Genomic DNA, 25,949 nt, shown 5'->3' with positions numbered 1-25,949 from the left:
CCCACATTTAAACCCTTTGCGCGCATGCCAAATCTGCCCAATCGTTGCCCATTCACGGGGTACCTTATTTAAAGCTTTATAACTCCAGACGTGAGCATCACAGAGACTTGAATAATGGCTTAAATGAAGAAAGACATTTGTACCATTTACAATACTAAGATTAGTTTATATTCATAATGTAGGAAGAAATAAAGTGCAATTGTCTAGGCAAAATAATCTAAATTGAATTTGCTCTTTTTTAGTTTGCAATGAAATACTGAGAGAACCCATATATAAAACAGGTTAAACTATACGTGTCCTGGATCAAAAACTCCTTGACCACAAGTTCATAAAATCTAAGGGTGGATATGTAGAACTACTATGGATTTATGAAGCAAAAACTAAGTAGTGTACCCTGTGTCTCCAAAACTATCCAAAATGTCTAAATTATGCATTGCTGTAAATCATGTATTTCACTATAAATCAACTGTTTTATCTGACGAAACTCACTGTTATCATTTTCAAGTGGGAATTACAAGATTTCCATCGGTACAGAGGCCTAAAATATCTAGTGTCCTGAAACATATCCAAAATCTCTCCAAAAATTAATTAAATGCTTTTTTTTCTGTTATAAAGCATATGAACGTGCCCCTTTTGACGGTTTAAGATGAATCATTCATATTATATTAAAAATAATGCAAAAGCATTATCACACAATGTGGAACAGTACCTACATGTGTAATCATTAATTCTTGTATGTTTTCCTGTACTCTACGGTATGTAATGTTTCCTTGTATGGGAATTTGACGACATTAAAACAAATTCAACTGTCCACCACTATGTTCCAGTTCAGGTCACATCCGATGCATTAAACACAATGACTACTTAGCAACCAATGAACGCTTACATTACAGTTACATTACACTCAAATTCAAAATATTAGCTATTTTGGAAGGTGCCCAAGCATCGCATATAAGTGTATATTTCACAAACGGATTGTCCAAGACAATATATGACCACTCAGTCTTGAATGGGACATCTCTACGTGTAAAACCAATGGTAAGGTTGTATATTTATTCCATATTAATGCCTAGATATTGACAGTAGAATGACATGGCAATTTTTAAAAATTCCTCTTCTTTAAGTGTTCAGTGAGCAGTATTTTTCACAGCTGTACTGGCATGCCTTCGGCTATTGTTGGCTTTATCTTGTTGCAATGACGGAATACAAATTTTTAGCGGTAAAAGAATGTTTTTATGTATGCCCAGATGCGAAAGTTCGGTGTTGAATAATGTGTTTCCATTTAAACCAATCCAGACCAGGTCTTAACTCAGAGCACATTTTGCTATTTTGGTGGCGTTATGAATGCGGCACACATGTGAATGCATGACACAGATGTGAGAAATATTTAATTTCAGTTTGACTGTTTCAAATGCAAGCTGTGCTCATTTACGCAGTCCAATGGCAGCTATTTTTGCAGTGCGTCTGTATGGAGCTAACAGCGTCATTTAGAACTGATCATGTGACTAAACTGACACAGTAGCCTCAGTGAAGTGGATTATTTCTAATCCTGAATGAATTTGATTCTGTCATCAAACTGAAGATGAATTATTTGTTAAATTTGTAATTATAACAACTGCGCTCACCCCTATGAGAGCAGGGAGGCTTCAGTGAAAAGCCTGGGAACAGTCAAAAAAAGTGTTCATCCTTTACTACTTTCTCCATACGTTAAGCCAGCACACCACCAACTTGCGTTTTATTGGTCAATGATTGAGCGAACGTTTGGAATGTTAAAAATGTATTTTAGATGCTTGGAAGGGTTGGGTGGTACATTACAATACAGCCCTCAGAAAGTCAGTGCATTCTTTGTGGTGTGCTGTGTTATACACTAAATAGCCATACACCTTGGATGTGACACAGACCCCACAGAGTAGACATTACAGGACTTTCATAGGGAGAGAGAAAGAGATTACAGCACACAGAGTGCACGAGAGAGCAGGGACTTGTTGGCTGTGGAGCCGTTTCTCTCGTGAGCACACATTCATCTTATCAAGTGCATGTCTGAAATAAATGAAACTTAGTTGAAGTGGTGAAATGTTTTCTTTATTTTTAATTGTGGTATTAAACAAAAATTGACAGTAAAGAAACAATATTCATAATATACTATATTAACTCTCTGCAGACTGAACAGCTGTGACCTCACAGAGGAGTCCTGCAATATTGTGGCCTCAGCTCTCCAGTCATCAAACTCAATCCTGAGAGATCTGGACCTCAGCTACAATAACCTGAGAGATTCAGGAGTGAAGTTGCTCTGTGCTGGACTGATGAGTCCAAACTGTAAACTACAGAGACTGGGGTGAGTAGTGCTGTGTACTGTGTGACCTCAACTGTTGTGGCTGTGTAAGGGTTTGAATTGTGTCACAGGGAAGAAAACAAATTTCCTGATTTTATTCATTTTCAAAACCTGTAACCTGAATGTTTGTGTGAATACAATTTAGCATATATGCGTATTGACTGGGGTGTGCTCATATGAAATTATCGCTAGACACTGCACCCTGGAGAGAGAGACACTCTACTGCTGCCATCTATGTGTTCTCTGACACTAAAACCTCAGTCAGCGTACAAGTGAGCAATTCATGACCTCTGTATTATTTTATCCATCTGGACACTGACTCTAGCAGCTGTCCCAGAGGAGCTGCACATCCTGCTAGTGAAATTAACAAATATGCCCAGCGAGTAACACAGTAAGGGTGTTGCCCCAAAACTTTATTAACGCATACCAACACATAAGCATACCAACAGATAAAAGAAAAAGTAAAAATAGATTCAATAAAAGATCTGTAAAACAAAGTCATCAGGGACCTGTCAACATTGAACTTAGCCAGCTTCCTCAGACAGAAAAGGCGCTGCTGGCTTTTTTTACACAACATATTGGTGTTACAATCAAAACTCAGCTTATTATCAATTATGATGCCCAAGTACTTATATGACTCAACAATTTCTGCATCCTGACCATTAATTTTAGTGTTGACAGGGTTGGAGTGATGACGTCTAAAATCAATACACATATCCTTGGTCTTTGTCACATTTAATTCTAAAAAGGCTTCTTGACACCATCTTAAAAAATAATCTGTGACCGGCCCATGGGACATTTCCTCCTCTTTCAGCAGGCTCACTATAACCGTATCATCTGCAAACTTCACAATGTGATGGTTTTCAAACTCACTGCGGCAGTCATTAGTGTACAGGATATATAGGAGAGGAGAGAGGACACAGCCCTGGGGAGAGCCAGTTGATGTAAAAGTTAGTCCAGAGAAATGTCCATTCACTCTCACTCTCTGAGATCTGTTGGTGAGGAAGTCCAAGATCCAGCCAACAATGTTAGTGCCCAACCAAAAACGCTCAGCAAGCTTCTGCACCAGCAGGTGAGGCTGTATGGTGTTAAAAGCTGATAAGAAGTCCACGAACAACAGTCTGGCATGGTTCTTACTACCCTCTAAGTGCTTATAGATGAAGTTGAGCAGTTATAGTTGCATCCTGGAGCCCCCTGTTGGTTCGATATGCAAACTGTAACGGGTCGAGATGATGCTCCGTCCTATCCAGAAGTTCCTTTTGAATCAACTTTTCAAATGATTTCATAACAAGAGAGGTCAAGGCTACAGGCCTGCAGTCATTCAGAGTCTTAGGGTGGCTATGTTTTGCAATGGGAACTATTGTAGATTGTTTCCATAGTTCAGGGACCGTTTGCTGACAGAATGACATATTAAAAATATAATTAAAAATAGGGCCTATTTGATCAGCACATCGGGACAGCATACGGCTACCAATGTTATCAGGGCCAGGGCTAGTTCTGGCTTTACAGTGTTTAAAAGTATTCACAACACTGTGTACAGAAAAGGAAGAGGCAGATTGACTAGAGTTCAGTAGGTTGTGTTTTAAAACAGCAGTTTCCTTGCTAAAATCATGCACATCAAATCTTGAATAAAACATATTAAACTCATGAGCCAGAGCCAGATCTGACGGAAAGCCTTCTAAAGCCACCCTTTTCTTTACTTTGTCATTTAACCCAACCATGGTCCTGACACTGTCCCAGGCTGAGCCTAAACTGTTCTTGCTCAGTTTGAATTCAACCTTTTGTTTGTAGCCCAATTTAGCCCTCTTAATTTCACATTTAATCTCTTTTTGTAAAACATTTAGCTCAGAGAAATTACCTTGCTTAAATGCACGTTTTTTCTTGTTTAATAACACTTTAAGGTGTTTAATCACCCAGGGTTTACTTTTCGGATAGATCTTAACTACCTTTTCAGGGATAACAATGTCCTCGCAATATGATAGCCATGAGCTGACCACTTCTGTGAGTTTGTTAATGTCCCGAGATGATTCGATGAACTCCTCCCATGCCGTGCAGTCCAGACAGCCTTGCAGCATCAGCGTTGCCTCCTCCGACCAGAGTTTCACCTTTCTGGTGAACACTTTCCCCCTCTGTAGGCATGTGTGATATGCTGGAATAAGTTGCACACAGTTGTGGTCAGCCGTGCCCAGCAGGGGGAGTAGGACGGATTTGTAAGCTCCTTTAATTGAGCCATAACACTGGTCTAGTATTTTGCCATTTCTGGTGAGGCAAGACACATATTTGTAAAAGCTCCTGAGAGTTTTGTCCAGCGAACAGTGGTTGAAGTCTCCCAGAATTAAATTAGGAGCATCGGGGGACAGCAACTGTAGTTTCTGCACAATCTGTAGGATCAGTTCAGAAGCGATGCTTTCGTTTGCCTTGGGGTGAATATAGACCACAGTCACAAAAATCTGCGGAAATTCCCGAGGCAGGTAGAATGGACGCATGGAAACAGAAAGCAGTTCAGTATCCTTGGTGCATAGTCTCTCTCTCACTAGGGCGGTTTTGCACCAGCGTTCATTTGTTTCCATTTAAAACAGTCCAGACCAGGTCTTAACTCAGAGCACATTTTGCTGTTTTGGTGGCGTTATGAATGTGGCACACATGTGAATGCATGACACAGTTGTGAGAAATATTTTATTTCAGTTTAACTGTTTCAAATGCAAGCTGTGCTCATTTACGCAGTCCAATGGCAGCTATTTTTGCAGTGCGTCTGTATGGAGCTAACAGCGTCATTTAGAACTGATCATGTGACTAAACTGACACAGTAGCCTCAGTGAAGTGGATTATTTCTAATCCTGAATGAATTACATTCTGTCATCAAACTGAAGATGAATTATTTGTGATATTTGTAATTATAACAACTGCGCTCACCCCTATGAGAGCAGGGAGGCTTCAGTGAAAAGCCTGGGAACAGTCAAAAAAAGTGTTCATCCTTTACTACTTTCTCCATACATTAAGCTAGCACACCACCAACTTGCGTTTTATTGGTCAATGATTGAGCAAACATTTGGAATGTTAAAAATGTATTTTAGGTGCTTGGAAGGGTTGGGTGGTACATTACAATACAGCCCTCAGAAAGTCAGTGCATTCTTTGTGGTGTGCTGTGTTATACACTAAATAGCCATACACCTTGGATGTGACACAGACCCCACAGAGTAGACATTACAGGACTTTCATAGGGAGAGAGAAAGAGATTACAGCACACAGAGTGCATGAGAGAGCAGGGACTTGTTGGCTGTGGAGCCGTTTCTCTCGTGAGCACACATTCATCTTATCAAGTGCATGTCTGAAATAAATGAAACTTAGTTGAAGTGGTGAAATGTTTTCTTTATTTTTAATTGTGGTAGTAAACAAAAATTGACAGTAAAGAAACAATATTCATAATATACTATATTAACTCTCTGCAGACTGAACAGCTGTGACCTCACAGAGGAGTCCTGCGATATTGTGGCCTCAGCTCTCCAGTCATCAAACTCAATCCTGAGAGATCTGGACCTCAGCTACAATAACCTGGGAGATTCAGGAGTGAAGCTGCTCTGTGCTGGACTGATGAGTCCAAACTGTAAACTACAGAGACTGGGGTGAGTAGTGCTGTGTACTGTGTGACCTTAACTGTTGTGGCTGTGTAAGGGTTTGCATTTTGTCACAGGGAAGAAAACAAATTTCCTGATTTCATTCATTTTCAAAAACTGTAACCTGAATGTTTGTGTGAATACAATTTAGCATATATGCGTATTGACTGGGGTGTGCTCATATGAAATTATCGCTAGACACTGCACCCTGGAGAGAGAGACACTCTACTGCTGCCATCTAAGTGTTCTCTGACACTAAAACCTCAGTCAGCGTACAAGTGAGCAATTCATGACCTCTGTATTATTTTATCCATCTGGACACTGACTCTAGCAGCTATCCCAGAGGAGCTGCACATCCTGCTAGTGAAATTAACAAATATGCCCAGTGAGTAACACAGTAAGGGTGTTGCCCCAAAACTTTATTAACGAGGCCAATGCAGTGATTGGTTCTTACGGAGATGCACACTTCAGTCAGCGTATAAGTGAGCCATGTAGTTTGGTGCAGTGTAAGAGTAAACAGTTTATCATATGACAAAATTTGAAAGTTGCCAATAACCAGGAATAGACAGCTTTAACAATGTTAAGAGGAAATCATTTGGATGGATTTTCCGCAAAGATTATACAGATGCAAAATGCAATAGTTTAAATGTTTAATTGGGATGGCAGGTACGGTATGCCATCCTGCCAAGTTACGCCTTGGCGGGGCGGCATGCCCCATACCTATACAGCCCAGAGAGTTTGGCACTTTTCAGGGTTCCCTTCAAAAATAACTGCAATGACCACAGACTCCCAGCCCTTAAAAAACATTCATTTCTGTACCTTCTGACCTCATTTCAACAGACAGAATTCACAAACATGAATGACGTCCACACAATAAAGCCCCTAATTTAGGGGATTTTGTGTTTTTTCCTCCTTCTTCTTCCTGCCTGATTACATCATCATAAATGCTCCAGGCCCACAAAGAATACATCTCCCCATTGGAAATTTAGGTATATCAGCCAATAGAAACATCAGATACACACACAAATATACACGTACACATTTTAAAGTACAAAACTTTGCAGCCATAATGTCTGCAGTCTTTTAGCTCACTGGGTTGCCGTTGGAACTTTTTGTAACAGATGCAAGTTCATCCCCCCTCGGACTCACGCGATCCTCTAACTAATTACACTGGATTGATGGCTTACTAAAAATAAAACATTTAAACTATTGCGTTGGCATCTGTAAAATCCTTGTGGGAAACTCATTTATATTTCACAAATCCAAATAACATACACCCACACTTTAGACAGTTCCACCTTCGCCTTCAAGTTTTACATTAGCTACCTTGCTAAAGATACAACAGATCGTGTGTTTAATATTACTACAGACGGCTCTGAAATTAAGCACTAAAATCGGTGATGCCTTTCTGTCTGGTAGGTAACATTATTGGTCGTACAGAAACTGGCGCAAGATAATGACTTCCCCATGCCTGGTATATCGCTTTGTTAAAGGTCAAAATGGTTGTATTATGCCAGTACTGGTACTGTAACTACTTCTTAACTAGACTACTGTAGCGACCCTGCAACGCCATATTTCTAAATTAATGTTAGCTAGCCCTATATATATCCTCTACAGACATGCAGACAATTAGTAGGTCTGTCATGTACAATAGCCCATCAAAACCACTTTCATTTAAAAATGACATGCACTTTCATTTATTTGTCATTGATGGTAAAGTAAAAAGATTAAATCTATGCCTATATGTTTCTTTCAGCTAGAATGTGTCTTTGTGTGCATTTATGTGCATGCATGTCTCTCATAGCCTACATTTATATGAATTGCTATTATCACTTACTCATAACAAACCCAGTACAAAAAGAAATGATATCTGATGAAAAACACATTTTCAACATACAAACATGCCAAGTTACTTACACATACAGTGTACTGTCTTTAAGTCATTAAATCAAATCTAGGCCTGCCATTAAACGTATTGATATCAAAATTGCATGAAACAATATCTTAGATCACACAAATTAAACAAGCTGTAAATCAAAGCAATGCTACCCAATGTTTCCTGAATAGTTTAAAGTAATTTGGCCCTTTGGGACTTTGTATGACTGGCATGCCCTTATGATCGAATCTATCATTTCTGTATGTGTTGCATGTCCTCCTACAAGGACCTATGGTGATGGTCCTTATAACTATAATTTTCTTCACAGTAACTTTCAATTACTTTTCTTCATCTTCTATTATAAACTTTTATCACATCCATACATATATTTGAGCCTGTTTCTGAAGTGACTCTGCCTTTAGCTGTGTGTTAAGTAGGTGGTATACTTAGTAAGAAGTATAACTTTTTGAGCAAAAAGACGCAATGAGAACAACTGAAGAACAAAAACACACAGTGTTGTGTGTTCTCACGGTGCAGTGTGCGACGGCCCCCAGGGAGAACTCCGACCTCCCCCTCTCAGCTATTGGTCCAAATATCACATGATTGATTACATCACGATTGAGAGTTCAGAGGGCAGACTTCACATGCTAATGTACAGAGAGTCAATGCCAATCTCTCTTCTGTAGAGATGGGATTTCTGTGAATTCCCGCATGTTTGATGAATGGTGCTACTCATTTCAGCAAGTCATCAAAATGCCTAGCACACATTTGGAAATAAGAGAAGTGGACCCCCTCGTCTAAACTCCACATTTGCCGAATGTACAGACAAAACTCTCCATTCTCTGTCCTACTCTGATTTACATGGCGAACATACCATCTCCTTCGCCTTTTTTTCTTCTTTTGCATAGCTGGATAAACTAAAGCCACTTTAAACACTTTAAACTTTTTGTTTTGTGTTGTGATCTCGCATAGCCCTTCTCTTTATACATCCATGGCATAGCCGTGAGACGGAGGTCTAGTTGAGATTCCAGCCCCAGTTAATAGCTGCCTCGTAAGTATTCTGCACCCCCCAGCACCGTGGAGTGACATCAAACGGTGCGGTGTTCTCACTGAGTATACCGACAACGGTGTTCGTGGACATGTTCGCCGGTGGTTCTCAATCCTGCAGTTCTTTCTTCTTACTGAGTATACCGCCAGCTTTAGCTTGCAGTGCAGTGAGGAGTTTGTCACATTAAACCAAAAGTGAAAAAGAAAACTTACTGTCCACTGTGAAAGATGTATCTTTTACATCTTTACTTGTGGTGGTAGCTGTGTCTGACATCCCACAGCATTGTAAACTAACTCACTGTCCACTCTGAAAGATGGCAGCTACACTTCTGGGATGGAATGGGAGGATTAAGCCCAGAGAAAAGTTTATAGAAAAGGTAGATGGGCCCTTTGCCCAAATTCAGAGAACATACAGTATAAGAAAAGTGGCATTTTGGGTCAGAATAATATCTGTAAAACTGTCAGAGTTTAGTCCAGCAGGTCGTCTAATTCTCAGGTGCAGAGTGCTGCTGTTGGAGAGTGTAGCACAGACATCTTCCCCAGAGCATCATCAACCTTAAAATCCTCAATTTCACTCTTCAACACTGAATCATTGTTCCATTTCACATATTACTAGGGAGGTGAAATGTTCTGCCTACAGTGTAATCACAGTGGGCGTTCCACACAAACATAAAACAGACTTTGCATCTGGGCTCACTTTAACAGGACGTTTAACAAGGAAGTATGCAAAATCGGAGTAGATAAAGCTATTAAATAATTTAACCTCTTAGCTCAAAGCCCCTAGTGGTCGGCATGCCGAGATTACTGAAGTCAGAGATTCGGTGCTACTGCAACCAAGTATGAGTTAAAAACAGAAACACGTTGTTTTAGTTTAATTAGTAGACGATACGCGACAACTATGCCGAATACGGAGTTTCGCAGTGCCACCATTGTCGCTCTGGTCGTTCATTTAACACGTACCCCCTCCCTGCAGTCTCATCTACAACTACACCCCAACCCATGACATAATGGACAATATTGTCTATGTTGGCACTCATAAAAATATTCTTTCACCACTAAAAATCGTATTCCGTCATAGCAACAAGATAAACCCGACTATAGCCCTAAGATATGCCAATTCAGCAGTGAAAACGCTGCTCACTGAATAACGAAATAAACAAGAAAAAGTCTTTTAAAGTTATACCATGTCATTTTACAGTCAATATCTGGGACTAAATATTGAATAAATATACAACTTTACTATTGGTTTTACACATAGAGATGTTCCTTTTGAGACTGAGTGGTCATATATTGTCTTGGACAATCCGTTCGAGAAATATACGCGCATTTGTGATACCTGTGCACCTTCCAAAATAGCTGTGCGTAATACCACGTGTTGTTTACGGCATTGTCGCCCTTTTAGTACAGTCTGGCTTGATTGACAATTAATTTATTCAGTAGGTGAGAGTATAAGCTTTCTAATGATGTATAACATGTCTAATTTTGCTTTAGGAATAGCGTTTCATAGCGTTTTCTATGGAGACGGTACTGTCTCTGTCTCCATCTACTCAAAATATTTCGGGATACGTTATTTTTTAAATTGAGTGTCTTTAAATAGGTTAGTGGTATTATATAATGTGGATATTTCACACTGTAATGTAAGCATTAGTTAGTAGTGTAATAGTTTTTTTGTGAAGCATGCAAGAGTGATGACGTCAGAGTTGGAACATTGCCAAAACGTGGTGGACAGTTGAAAATTGTTTTCATGTCGTCCCATCCCCATACAAGAAAACATACGAGAGTACAGAGTATAGAAATACATACAAGAGTTAATTATTACACATTTAGGTACTGTACCGCATTGTGTGACAATTTTTTTGCATTTTTCAATCTGATAGCAATGTTTCATCTTTAACTTCATAAGGGGCTCATTTATATGCTTTATAATTGGCAAAATGCATTTTATAAATTTTTGGAGAGATTCTGGATATGTTTCTGGATCCCTAGATATTTTAGACCACTGTGCTGACTGAAAGCTTGTAATTCCCTCTTGAAAATGATGCAACAGTGAGTTTCGTGAGTCAAAACAGTTGATTTGTAGTGAAATATGTGAATATGTTGTGATTTACAGCAATGCATAATTTAGAGATTTTGGATAGATTTGGAGACACTGGGTACACTGCTTAGTTTTTGCTTCATACATCTATAGTAGTTCTACATATCCACCCTTAGATTTTATGAACTTGTGGTCAAGAAGTTTTTGATCCAGCACATGTATAGTTTAACCTGCTGTATATATGTAATATCTCAGTATTTCATTGCAAACTAAAAAAGTGCAAATTCATTTTTGATTTTTTGTCTAGACAATTGAATTTGTGGCACTATTTATTCCAAAATTATGAATATAAACTAAACTGCGTTAGTATTGTAAATTGTACAAATGTCTTTCTTCATTTAAGCCACTTTCAACCAAGTCTCTGTGGTGTTCACATCTGGAGTTATAAAGCTTTAAATAAGGTACCCCCTAAACGGGCAAGAAAACTGTGTTCACAGTTCAGAAATTTTACTTTTTAACTTTAGAAGCAGAAATTAGGCTAATTTGACTGTTTACAAGCATTTGTGCCTACACTTAATGCTTCACAAAAATCAGTGGGGCCATTATAAAAAATCTAACCATATTTGAAGGCATTATTACACATTCCATCACAAGAAAATCTCACTGAAATGTTTTAGATGTTAATTGGTTATTGTTTATTCATACATTCGTATATGTAGGTGGCCTAAAAAGTTACAGCTGCCAGCATCCTGAGGGACTGAGGGAATTGTGCTGCCATTTCAGAAGCAAAATGGCACCAAAAAAAGCGCCGCTAACCATCTTATTCAAAATAGCCCCAGAAGGGATTTGGTATTGCTGAAATGAAATGTAATTCAAATTGTGACCCATGTCTTGACATCATCGTCTTTATGATTTGTTTAAGTTATGCTGGGAAAGAGGCCCTATAAAATGCTTACTGACATGGCTGGACGGCTAAACCTAGATTTAACAACAATATTATTAAATATATCTTTGCCTAGATCTTGTCTACAGTGTGGTATAAAACATTTTAGTTTTTCAAATGGGTGTTTTTTTAAATTATGGTGAAAAAGGGGACACAAGCCTGGTCAAAACGAGTCCCCAACTGCAATGGAATTTTGAAGCCATGGTTTGAAACTGAGACATTTTGGCATCTATAGCGTTTTGAGATATTTCATTAAATTTCCATCCCATAACAATATATGTGAGTAAATGCATACAGTATATTAGTTTTACTGTACGGTCACCACTAAATATTGGTTAATGTCACTTGCCTCTACGGACAGTTATTAAATGCTGAGGGAAGCGGCTGAATTTAATTATATTCTGGCAAGTTAGTGATTTATGTTGTGATTTGACTATACTGTAGCATTTATGACATTATGCATATAAATTAAACTGTCAAAATGTGTTTTTGGGAAAGTGTAGGACGGAGTGTAGCACAGTGGGTAAGGAACTAGACTTGTAACCGAAAGGTCGCAGGTTCGATTCCCGGGTAGGACACTGCCGTTGTACCCTTGAGCAAGGTACTTAACCGCTTCAGTATATATCCAGCTGTATAAGTGGATACAATGTAAAATGCTATGTAAAAAAAGTTGTGTAAGTCGCTCTGGATAAGAGCGTCTGCTAAATGCCTGTAATGTAATGGAAAGATTGCCAAAATAGGTTTGACCTCCCTGATATAACATGTTTTATGTATAGTAATTAGGGGTGTTAACAGTTAATCGATTAACTATTAATTGTTAATAAGAATGGTGATTGACCAATTTAATTGATTAAATTATTAATTTTCAATATACCATTTCAATGAATAACCGGTGGTGATTATACTTCAGTTTAGAAACAAATCTCCTCCTGGATGACATTCCCCATAGGTGGAGAGATCCACCTATGGGGAATGTCATCCAGTCTTGACCTTCGCAGAAGCATCCAATTGCACCAAGTCTGGCTCTGACAGACAGTAGCGTGTCCAATGCTAAAGGAGGCCACACTGCAGTGCCTGGTGTTTGCTCTGTTTCCCGCCTTTCTACGCTGTAAAGCGTCTTTGTGACGGTTTGTAAAATGTCTGTCTGTAAAAAGCACCATGCAAATAAAATTGAATTGAATACTCCTCAGTGAACATATGCACTTCTCATGCACGGCAAGCAGTGCAGTCTTGGTGGATTTCTCCACCAGGGTTACGATTGTAAGCTAAATTTCTCTTTAATCATCTCGTGTTTGAGACACACTTATGGGAAGATATAGACAGCTCCCAGAATGCCTTATGCTCACAGCTGAGATGCTGCCAGGCCAGCAAGGGATGCCTCCTCCCCTGAGGGGAGGGTGGTGTCTGGCACATCCCATGTAGGGAAGTACTAAAGACATTCCACCGCCCAAAGCTATAGCCAGGAGCCAGGAATAATGTGAAGTACTGAAATCCATAGCAGATGAGGGGACATGTGTGCGCCTCACACAGAGCTCACCCCCAGAACTGAGTGGGCTACCGGCCTCCTGGTGACGTTCAGGTGGTAGAACCTAGCAAAACCCAGCCTGCAGCTGAATAAATTTCCTGCAAGGAGACCCCATGGAATAGGGCCCACGATGCAGCCATGCTCCTCGTAGAATGAGCCCTCAGGCCCAAGGGGGGCGTTATCCTCTTTGGATCATATGCCATAACAATAGCTTCCACAAGCCAATGGGACAGCCGCTTCATAGAGATGCTTTCCCTTTGCAGGCAGGGGCCCAGGTGACTAAGAGCTCTTTCTAAAAGCCTTAGTCTTTGCCATATACGTGTGGAGAACACACACAGGACACAGCATATGCAGCCTATGCTCCTCTTCAGAGGAGAAAGATGGTGGGTGAAAAGCAGCAAGCTCCAACATCTCACATGTGAAAGCAGGGACGCTTTTAGGCATAAAGGCTGGATTGAGCTTAAGAAAAACCCAATCCATATTAGGGGAGAATATTGTGCATAAGAGATGCACTGAGAGCACGTGGAGGTCACTGACTCACTTAGCTGAGGCTAGTGCGAGCAGCAACGCTGTCTGGAGAGACAGCAATTTTAAATCTGTCTCATTTATAGACTCAAACGGCCTTAAAGAGAGAGCCTCCAGCTCCAGTGATAAATCCCAAGGGGAAATGAGCTTTTTAGCAACAGGCAGAGAATAGTAAGCCCCCTTCATGAACCTGTGAATGAGGGGGTGCTGCCCCACTGCATAGTCTCTGAACCCAACATGCCAAACAGTGAGAGCTGCCAGGTCGACCTTAATGATAGTAAAGGATTACTCTTTATTTGTAACAGAGCACTGGTAAGGCACTGACTGACAAGAGGCTCACCATCTTTCTAACACCTGACACTTATTGTCATGAAGTGGCCTGGTAGAGGGCGCTCTCGTGCTCTGGATGGTTGCAGCCATGTGAGGGGGAAGCCTTAATGTGTTGAGGTTATGCCTCTCACGGGCCAAGCTCATAGAGCTACTCGCTCGGGGCAGGGGTGGTGTATTTCCCTGTTCACCTGAGACAGGAGGTCCATGCGTAGCAGGAGTGTGCATGGCTGTACATAAAGGAGAGGGATAATCACTGCAGTAACATTTCCAGAGTCTGGGGATTGAGACACCATTCCCCATTCAGTGGGTTTCCCCTTGACAGCAGATCAGCGCTTGTGTTCAGAATTCCTAGAACATCAATCAGACAATCAAATTTTATTTGTATAGCGTATTTCACAGCAATTGTCACAATACGCTTCACAGACAACCCTGGCCTAAACCCCCACAGGAGCAAGCATAAAGCAACATGGGTCATGTGTAACCACAGAAACCACAGAAAGAAAACAATAAAAAAAAACAAACCAAAAAACAAATGTGGAGAAATGTCCTGTTTTACAGATTTCATATTTAACCAGCTTAATTGGGACAATGCAAGTGACAAACGTTTAATAAAAGCTAAAAAGTGGGGGCTTAATTTAATAAAAAATACCCCCACTTATCAAATTTTTGTGCAGTTTATATTACTCCACAAGGTCTACCAAACATTTTGTACGGGGTTTTAAAAGAAAAAAAATGACTTAATACATCAGGCTTTTATTATCATTATTGTTATCATTAATAACAATAATAATTAAATGCAGCGCGATAATTAGCCTTTTATATTCGCAAAAGCGCGTGAGAATAAAACGAATGGATGGGTTATAGGGCAAGGACATGCAGAAAATAGGTGCAATGTGTGGAATTTTCAAAAGATGCCACGTTTTTAAAAATTAAGTTTCTACCTGCAGTAAAAGTTAGTGGCAATAATCAGTTGTGGTGTTCTCATACAGCCACTAGATGGCGCTGCAGTACAATTCCAGTCGAAAACGATCATGCCGTAGTTGCATTGCTGGTAGATCGTGCCAGATGAACTGTAGAGTAGCACAGCTCGTACACGGGTCCGGCACAGCTTCAGGTACAATATCGCAGGTCTGACCAATGATATCATGACTGCTTAGATAAAAACCTTTGTGTTATTTTATATACTGGTGTATATATTGAAGTTGTCTGTGATAGTACGCTGCTTAGTTCTTCACTGGCTCCACTAGCTAGGTTGGTTCATGAAGTAACGTTGGGTAGGTAGGTTGGTCTGCTAGCTAGCTAGCGCCTGCCTGTGAGTCAAAGCCAAAGCGAAATTTACAACTGCAACAATTGTCAACTTGAGGGTCATGTTGTTTGAAGAAAATGATAAAAGAATGATATTTGCCAAAGGTGCGTTCAAGTTCAGCGAACGTTTGCAAACTATTTCAAGCTTTTTTCCATTAGCTTTGTGTTCGACGCGAACGTTGACAAACATAAGCGAACGGTCTGAAAAGGTAGAATGATATTTGCAAAGTGTTAATAGTTATTATCATATAATTGTTTTATGTAACTGTAGTTCTATATTTATTTTCAAAGAATAACTAGCTGAGGTAACAGAAAATGGCTCAGAGCGAGCTGTCATCGCTATGGTAACCAACCGACCCTCCTAACGGCCACATTTTAAATCGTGTCGTCAGGGTTACCGTCACACTAAATTAGAATTCGCAATTTTGTATCCGCTTTTTAAGTCTGACGTCACTCGTAACGTATTGACCATTTCCAGGTCCAAACCAGAGACTGTGAAAAGGTCCAAATGCTCCTTCAGATCCCGAACCTGTGTACCTTTTCACGGTCACTACTTTAGTGAGGCACCATTGAGGGTTAAAAAGGGTCTAAATTCTTTCAACTCCGATGAAATCAATGCGCTACAAAATCCGGCATTCTAAAGCAGTTAAAACAGCAACATTATTCTTTCGGTTTTCAATTGTTGTTACAACCCCTCCCCTTTTCAGTGTCCAATTTCACAATTGATATCAACGTTGAATCACGGCCCTAGTTACTGGCTTCATTTAGGAATGTAAACAATCCGGAAAAATACGGAATCCTCCCTTATTTTGACAGTAGATAGGCGTTCCGTATTTAAATCATGGCTACAGGACGCATTTTCATCCATATCTTTGTAAAGGATTGTGTTTATATTAACCGCTGTTTTGAATACAATGAAATAGTTAGCTAGCTAGTTAACCGGCATAACAAGCATGCTGAGACCATTCTGACCTAAAACCAAGAATTTTAATATTGGGTAGGTGACAAGTAACGGCGAACCTATCATAAAGCTAACTGGCATTCAAAACCCGTTTCAGAGGGTCTTAGAAAGACGTTATGTCTACACTGCGCGACCACACCATTTAAAAAGCAAGACAGAGCTAGGGAGATTAATTTGATTGAGTTATGGTTTCGCATAGTGCTAATTGTATGGTATAAAACAAGAAGGAACTATTTTTTCTTGTTAGAATCGTTGGTTTCATAGAATTAACCACCAGTTTTTGCCCAACAAAGGTACAAATAGTAAAACTACCATTATTTTCCAATAACGGGACAGCCCGTCCCGGTTTATTCCTTACATATAATACAGTGGTAAGAATATATGGTAGCAGGTGTACAGTAATGATAAACTGTAATGTAGACAGGTTGTGCACTAATAATGAGAACTGATAAGGACAGGTAGGATGTAAACAGCTAGCTAACGTTAGCACCCACTGGTGCCAGACTTTGTTTTTCTTCATTCGTTTAAGAACTTAATTATCAACTGCAGCCATTTCCTCTTCTCTTTCTCATCACAAGGAAAGCAGTAGAATGACAATTGAATTGTTTTTTTTGGACTCAGATCTATTCAAACAGCAAGGGACACAGCACTGCGACATGTTGAAAAGACGAGATCCTCCGCAGTAGAGCAGTGGTTCTCAACTCGGGCCAGAAAGGGCCGGTGTGGGTGCAGGCTTTTGTTTCAACCAAGCAGTTACACACCTGATTCTACTAATCAAGGTCCTTAGTAAAGACTCCAACGGTTGGTTAGTAGAATCAGGTGTGTAACTGCTTGGTTGGAACAAAAGCCTGCACCCACACCGGCCCTTTCTGGCCTGAGTTGAGAACAACTGCAGTCGAGGCTTGGACCTGGAAACAGTATTATCGGAAGGTCCATACGTCACAGCTTAACAAGCGAATTGAATGAGGTTTCATTTTACCTTTGTGAAACTTTTACAATTAGTGCCAAAAACGCTGTATTAGTTGACCATAAATTGTTTGATAACTTGATGGTTACAAGATTAGGAAGAAAATACTATGATAACAGTAGTGTATTCAGCTAATGAGGTTCACGTGTACATTAGTAATTATATTTATCTATTCATAGTTATGAATATTGAATGTTTTTAAAACGTACAGATGTTCATGGACCAAAGAACATGTCAGGTGAGGTAAAGTGCACCACAAAAATGCTGTTTCTTGTGTTTGCAGATTAGATGAATGTTTGCAAGTCAGATAAGTTCATCATATGAAAAGGGTTTGGCAATGAATCCCTTGCAGTAGACTTGTGGTTTCATCATATTTATCATATTTATTGGTGAATAGAGCCCAGTAATTGCCTTAGACTTTTGTGAATTAATCAGAATACTTAATGAACTTAATTTACACACCCCCTCTCTGTTTTTTTGTGTACATCTCAGGAATGAGTAGGTGCATATATATCAACTGCCAAGGAACACAGTGTCACAGCTGTGAATTTGTGTGTGTGTGTGTGTGTACGTGTGCGTGTGTGTGTGTGTGTGTGTGTACGTGTGTGTGTGTGCGTGTGTTTGTGTGTGTGTGGTCTCTCCACAGGCTGGGATGGTGTAGTCTCACAGAGGGCTGCTGTGATGTTCTGGCCTCAGTCCTGCGTTCTCCTCACTCAGAGCTGAGAGATCTGGAGCTCAGAGACAACGAGCTGCAGGATTCAGGAGTGACAGCGCTCTCTGCTGGACTGGAGGACCCACACTGTAAACTGCAGAGACTGGGGTGAGTACAAACACACACCCTTCAATAAATAAGGGCTACAATGTGACTAAATACTACACTGATCTCAATGTTTCTAATGTGAAAACAGACACTCTACAGAACTGAAACAGCATGTTCCTGTTCTTCCTCTTGGAAGAATAAGACTCTATACACATGAATGAATAAAATGAATTAGTCCTGTTTCCTGAACTGTAGTGGGGTGTTAGTCTCGCATAGCCAGACCCATCTCCTCACTTTGTTTCAGCGCTGTGCCAGCGCTGGAGAAAGGTCTGGCTCAACCCATTATCATTCCGGTATAGAGGAAAAAAACACTCTGGCTTGTTTGTATTTATTTAAACCAATCACAATCGTCTTGGGCGGCGCTAAGCCCAGGATGCAGTGAGGGTGCCCTTGCAAAATAGTGTCGTAATGGAGTCCTGGCCAGCAGCTATTTTCTCATCCGTGTCTGGATCTTGCCCGGCGTACGCTGCAGCTACCCCCCTTGACTGCAGGGTTTTCACCTGGTCCTCCATTATCACGACCAAGGGGGACACTACCAAAACCATGGCATTTTCAGGCCATGTCTGTGTGTTTACCCTCGCTAGCTCACTGCAGTCGATAGGCTATGCTTGGTATATGAAACTTTTTCCATAACCGGTGGGCAAACATGCAAGAACGTCCCTGTCAGACAGCAAATGTTCTAAACATATTCTTTGTATTTACAACCACTCACCGAAAGAACCAAGCAGGCCTGCCTTATTGCACGATCCCAATCTTCGTCATAACTTGCCATTTTCAGCGTGCAGGTTGCTAGCTTGGAAGTTGTTGTTATTTCACGTAGCGACGGGGACTTTGAAAACGGTAACACGCAGATAGCGGAAGGGGAGGTGAATTCTGATTGAAATAGTCGGCCAATGGCGGGCTTATACCCGCAGTCTGGGTCCTGTGAGTCAGACTAGTGGGGTGTAGACTCAAATGCATTCAATATTGACTCATTACCCATCCATTTTATTTTATATTTACACACCGCTATGTGTTTGACACACACAGCCCTGTTAGTTCATATTAATGTGTTTAAGGTGTGTAATGCACTGCTATGTGTTTGACACACACAGCCCTGTTAGTTTATATTAATGTGTGTAAGGTGTGTAACACACTGATATGTGTTTGACACACACAGCCCTGTTAGTTTATATTAATGTGTGTAAGGTGTGTGTGTCCTTCTCTCTGCAGGCTGTCAGGCTGTAGAGTCACACAGAGAGGCTGTGATTCTCTGGCTTCAGCTCTGTGTTCAAACCCCTCACACCTGAGAGAGCTGGACCTGAGATACAATCACCCAGGAGACTCAGGAGTGAGAGCGCTGTCTGCTGCTAAACTGGACACACTCACACTGCTGTAAGTACAGAGAGTTTCCACAATGCACCTCACACACACACACACACATGCACGCATACACACACACGCAGAAGGGGTTGGGGGGGGATCTACAGTGGAGGGTGCTGCGCGGGATCACTGCAGTAAATAGTTTTATTTCTGTGATGAACCCGGCAGGATCCCACCATTGTCCATTCTGCATGGAGAGAGAAACTGTTAATCATTGTTTTTCGGGGTGTGCCAGACTTCAGCCTCTCTTTTCTTTTTTGGGAAGTTTATTTTGGTTACTAGGGGAAACATTTACAAGTGATATTTTTATCCTTGATTTCCAATAAACACAAAGACAGATAAGTGCCAGCTCATTAATTTAATTTTGAGGCGAGAATAGCTGTTTCTACAATTGGGAAAAATATGATTGGTGGAGGGGACAGACAAGATGTGGTTGTTGTAGTTAGGGGTTTGGTCAGGGACACAGTGATGGTGGAGTTTCAGTATTACAAAGCAATGGAGAGCCTGAGTGTGTTTCAGAGTGTGTGTGTTATAAGGGTGTTTAATGTTCAGTGGAGGGGTGGGAGCTATTTTTGCACATGGAATAGGGTGAGGGAATGGAATAAGTTTCCTTTGTGACAGATTTGTGTGTTTTTCATATGATCGTGGTTTTGTGTTTCATTGTGTCTTTGTTTTTATTTATGTGATGCTATTGGTGTGTTGAGAGTGGAAATAAAGGATTGTTAAAATTCTAAATTCTGTTCTGCTGTTCTTACAGTGTGGACCATGAAGGAGAGAACAGGATCAAACCAGGGCCCAGGAAATGTGAGTGTGTATCGACACAGAACACTTTCCATAGATACACACTCTGCTGTGTGTGTGTGTGTGTGTGTGTGTGAGAGAGACTTCTCTCTTACACACATAAACACACAATCAGAAACACACACGTACACAAACACACACACAGAGGTACTATGACAGCCCTTTCTCTCTCACACACATAATGAGGTGAATATTAATAATGATAATTAATCTCATTAATGTCTCTGGTGTGCAGACGGCTGTCAGCTCACACTGGATCCAAACACAGCGAACAGAGAGCTGTCTCTGTCTGAGGGGAACAGGAGGGTGACAAACACACTGGATCCAAACACAGCGAACAGATACCTGTCTCTGTCTGAGTGGGACAGGAGGGTGAAACACACACCGGGGAGAGAGCAACCATATCCTGATCATCCAGAGAGATTTGCGTTCGAGCCCCAGGTTGTGTGCAGAGAGAGTGTGTGTGAGCGCTGTTACTGGGAGGCTGAGTGCAGTGTGTCTGAGAGGTGGGGAGGGGTTTGTATAGCAGCGACATATAAAGGAATCAGCAGGAGAGGAGTGAGTTCTGACTGTAGGTTTGGATTCAATAAAATCTCCTGGGGAATGAGCTGCACTAAGCACGGTGACTCTGATAAACTCAGTTACTCTGTCTGGCACAATGAGAACCGAACACACATACCTGCCCTCACCTCCCCCTACCGCAGAGCAGGAGTGTGTGATGATGATGATGGGAGAGGAGTGTGTGTGTACAGGGTAGGAGTGTGTGTGGACCGTCTGGCCGGCACTCTGTCCTTCTACAGCGTCTCTGACTCTGACACACTGACCCTCCTGCACAGAGTCCACACACACTTCACTCAACACACACCCCTCTGTGCTGGATTTAGAGTGTGTAACTCCTCCTCAGTGTCCCTCTGCCAACTGGAGTAGCGACACACACACACGCATTTGCGCGCACACACTCGCATGCACACACACACACACACACACACACACACACACACACCACTCATATCCACTCACACACGCACACCACACACACTCATATACACATACACACGCACACTCAGATACACATACACACACACGCTCAATCACACACACACACACACACCACACATATATCCACTCACATACACACACACACACACACACACACACACACGCACACTCAGATACACATAGACACACCCACACCTACACACACACACCTCACTCATATACCCAGTCACACACACACACCACACACACTCATATACACATACACACACACACACACTCAATCACACACACACACACTCAGATACACATATCCACACACACACACACACACACACACTTCACTCAACACACACCTGTCTGTGCTGGATTTTGCTCACTAAAGTAGAGACACACGCACACACACACACTCTCTCACTAACACTCCAGCACAAACACACATACTCTCACACACACTCACAAATACACGCACTGGTGTACGCTCATGCATACGCACTCACACACCCACACATGCACACACTCATACACACACACTCACAAACTTACACACACATACACACTCTCTCACGCCCAATCACACACATGCACACACACACCTACACACATGGAAACACAATCTCTCGCACACACAAACACACTCATTCACCAGTGCACTCTCACGCGCACACACACACATGCATGCATATGTACACACGCTCATTACCGTATGCACACACACACACACACTCTCTCTCTCATACTCAGTCACTCACACACACACCCTCTCTCTCTCTCTCTCTCTCTCATATTCAGTCACTCACACACACCCTCTCTCTCTCACACACTCACATCCACAGTCACACACACATTCACACAAATGCACGCACACACACACACATACATGCATGCAGAGACACAAACACGTGTCAACACACACACACACACACACATTCTCATTCCCATACGCATGCACACACATGTATAAACACACACACATTCTCTTGCCCATACACACACACGCGCACACGCATACGCACTCACACAGACACACATACATGCATGCACACACATTATACACATGTCTACACAAACATTCTCATACCCATACACACACACACACACGTATAAACACACAAACACACATTCACAAAGGCACTCTCACGCACACACACATACACATACATACACCCATTCTCAATCGCACACACACTCTCACATCCACAGTAATTCTCTCAAACGGACGCACACTCACACACACACACACACACACACACACAAATGTATAAACACACACAAACACATTCTCTTACCCATACACACACGCACCCGTGTGCACACACACACATACTCATGCACTCACACACATGTACACACACACAGACATACACACATATATGTGTGCACACGCACACACACACTTTCTCTTACCCATTCACACACGCTACCCAGGCACACACACACACACACACACACACATACTCACGCACTCACACATATGCACACACATACTCACATCCACAGTCACTCCCACAAACATACGCACGCATGCACAAACATTCACAAATACACACACACAAACCCACTCTCACCCAATCACAGACACACACGCCAACACACTTGTAACCTTCCTTGACCAATGCCTTACCAGTGCAATTTCAGCTGTACCCAATATTAACCTCAGTACAGCTTAAACCGTGTACATAAGAGTATGATCTTTCAGCATGTTCAGGTTATTTCAAATGTTAAAGGTGTGTTAATGTACTTTTGATTATTAAAACATTAATATAACACTGAGTGTAATAATGGCAAAATGTGGCAGGGTAAAATGTTTTTTAAGTAATAACTCTCTCCTGTATCTACATCTTTGTATAAGAGAAGCCAGTGGCACTCCTCCACTTACTAGTTTTTATAGGTGCTTTCATTCATTTTCATAAGAGTTCCAATGTGCAAATTTATGTGGGCAAATGCAGCTGATAGGGAGAAGGCAGAATGGTCACTGCAGTGTACTTATTTCCTTTCATTACTGTAAACAATGATGGGTTGAGTTTCCTTATTTATTGGGTCTGTTGCTTTTATTTTCTGTATTTTCAATAATCTTCAATAATCTTCAATGATTAAACCTGAATTATAATAAACATCAAATGTGTTGGTGTTATGATTTATTATTGTGTGATGTATTTAACTGCTGTGACAGTAGTATTTATTTCATATTCTGTATGGGATTATGTTTGGGCTCAATATGAGCAGATCAGCATGGGGTTAAAATCTGCACAGTTGAAGCAATGACATCTACAGTAGTAGAAATAAAACCCATTATAAGAAAAGTTGTGTAGTGTCTGATGAATGGTTGCTTCTGTTACTGTAGTGTAACCACAATTCAATACATTTAGAAAACTACTTGTCTATTGAGCAGGTGTGTTTATATTACCTCTCAAAGAAATGGTTTTCCTGCAGGTTTTAACCTGTATCTGCTGCACAACAGTTGAATGGATTAGACCACAAAGTGAAAATCAAGGCAGAAGTGTAGTTTGCATGACATCCAGTCTCTGAGATGTTCCTGAGACCCTACAGTTTTTTTCATTTTTTCAGATGCATTTCTAGTAACTGCAGTCACATATTACAAATGCATTACAGTATGATATGATTGCTTTGACTCAATGTGCAAAACACAAATTGCTGTACCTACATACAAAGTGCAAAATTCTAAATTGCACACTCAGTTTTCACAGTACTGTCACTTCATATTAAGAAGTCCAAATTGTTATTGCTAGACATGCAGATTGTGAAATAAAGTCAACATGTTTGCAATCCTGTCTCATCACTTCCAACCACATTGCCCAGGTGAGTTTCATTGCAGCACTATTGGTAATCGCTTCAGCACTACATAAAAGGCTGATTTACAGCACTTTCTGACAACATGGAGCAGCCCAATGCAGTTGGTATTGATGGACGAATTTAGACCTTGATCAAATGAATTTAGAGCCACTGTGATTGACCATGTTATAAATCCAGGCCTAACGATGAGAGAAGCTGGAAGGATTGTACAGCCAAACTTTAAAAGGTCAACAGTGGCCTCTAATAAGAGTTTTTGGACTGAACATTGATTAGTCAATAATATACTGCAAAATGTAATACTGTAATTACATCTGATGAAAAACACATTTTCAATGTGCAAAAATGTCAAGTTACTCACACATACAAAGCACGATCTATAAGTCTACTTCAAATCTACGCCTGCCATTAAAAGTATTAATATTAAAATTGTGCCAAGTTACATGAAGCAATATTGGCTATCTTAACTCACACAAATTAAACATGCCTGTATTCCACAGCAATGCTGCCCAATGTTTCCTATATTCTTTCAAGTAATTTGGCCTTGTTAAAACATTGTCTGGATCATTTGTGAAACATAGCAGAACAGCTGTAGAGGTGTGGTATTCGAATCTGTGTGTGTGTGTATGTGTGTATATGTGTGTGTGTGTGTGTGTGGGGCTGGGGCCTGGCAGGCTGTGTGTTAATGTACTCTGAGGCAGTGTGCATCAGTGTGCTGTGTGTGCTCTGTATACAACAACAATAAGCATCGTCAGTGCATCGACCAGTGCATTTCTTTGAAATTGCCCCTCCATCCTCATGCTAAATGGAATTTAATAAAATCATTATATATTGTGGCAGGAGCTGGAAATGGGCAAAAGTATCAGCATTTTTTGACAACTATCAGATCTGTGAGTTTGTAGGAATACTGTAAACACAAAGCAGATGCATTCTGCCACCTGGTGGCCATGTGACAATGCTGCAAGTGTTCCAGAGGTTGAGTTTCAAGGCAGAAGTTGACAGATTCTCAAGAGTTCACTGAACTGAAAGTAAATTACAATGTAAACAAAAGAGAAAAAGTAAAGAATCATCAATGCCGTGCCTAGCCTTGTGTGCAAAGAGCAGTGGGTCCATCTTGTTTTTGGTATCACTGAGTATAAATGACAGCACTATTTTCTCCAAAAAATCTATTGCAAGTGATGTCAGAGTGATCATGCTGGCTTTTTAACATGATTTTTGATGGTACTATTCTTTAGAGGTATGTGGTCAAAATGTAACATTAATCAATGAAAGGGCAATGATAGACTATGTATAATCCCAGCAATATACAAACTGTTCTTCATTGATAAGACATCATCTGGATCATTTGTGAAACACAGCAGTTTATAGCAATATATCCAGCAATGCTTAAAACATGAGAACAACTGTTGAGGTGTGCAAATGACAGTTGAACAAATTAAAGAATGCAGTACTTTAAGGCACAGGCTGTTTCGTTTAAATCTCACTGTTGCAGAATATAAATGTCTGGTTTGGCAGGGAATTATTTGAACATGGAACAAATTTGAAGCAGGTACATGAGGTAGACAGGACCATACCAGGTCAGACAACTGTTTTCCACAGTTACAGGTTTTGTTACAAGGAGCACCAGAGAGGTACACATGCCACAGCTTGCAGAGGAATTCTCTGAAGTTTTCTAATGCCATATGCCAGCACTTTCATT

General features: G+C 40.8%; 1 protein-coding gene across 1 annotated transcript in view; it reads left to right on the top strand.

The window, feature by feature from the left end:
• Nucleotides 1-21,358, top strand: part of LOC118209723 (NACHT, LRR and PYD domains-containing protein 3-like) — a gene marked incomplete at its 3' end in the record, with an annotated part of 37,499 nt that extends 16,141 nt beyond the window's left edge. Inside the window, exons 10-16 of the mRNA XM_035385293.1 lie at nt 2,162-2,335; nt 5,782-5,955; nt 18,107-18,280; nt 19,493-19,654; nt 20,400-20,446; nt 20,679-20,766; nt 20,836-21,358. Of these exons, the coding sequence (XP_035241184.1) occupies nt 2,162-2,335; nt 5,782-5,955; nt 18,107-18,280; nt 19,493-19,654; nt 20,400-20,446; nt 20,679-20,766; nt 20,836-21,358 (1,342 nt within the window). The remainder of the gene's footprint in view (nt 1-2,161; nt 2,336-5,781; nt 5,956-18,106; nt 18,281-19,492; nt 19,655-20,399; nt 20,447-20,678; nt 20,767-20,835) is intronic.
• Between the last annotated feature and the right edge of the window lie 4,591 nt (nt 21,359-25,949).

This window comes from Anguilla anguilla, chromosome 12 (genome assembly GCF_013347855.1).
Source record: "Anguilla anguilla isolate fAngAng1 chromosome 12, fAngAng1.pri, whole genome shotgun sequence".
In the NCBI taxonomy this organism is placed as follows: domain Eukaryota; kingdom Metazoa; phylum Chordata; class Actinopteri; order Anguilliformes; family Anguillidae; genus Anguilla; species Anguilla anguilla.
The sequence above is the reverse complement of the archived record's forward strand: the minus strand, read 5'-3'. Positions and strand labels throughout refer to the sequence as shown.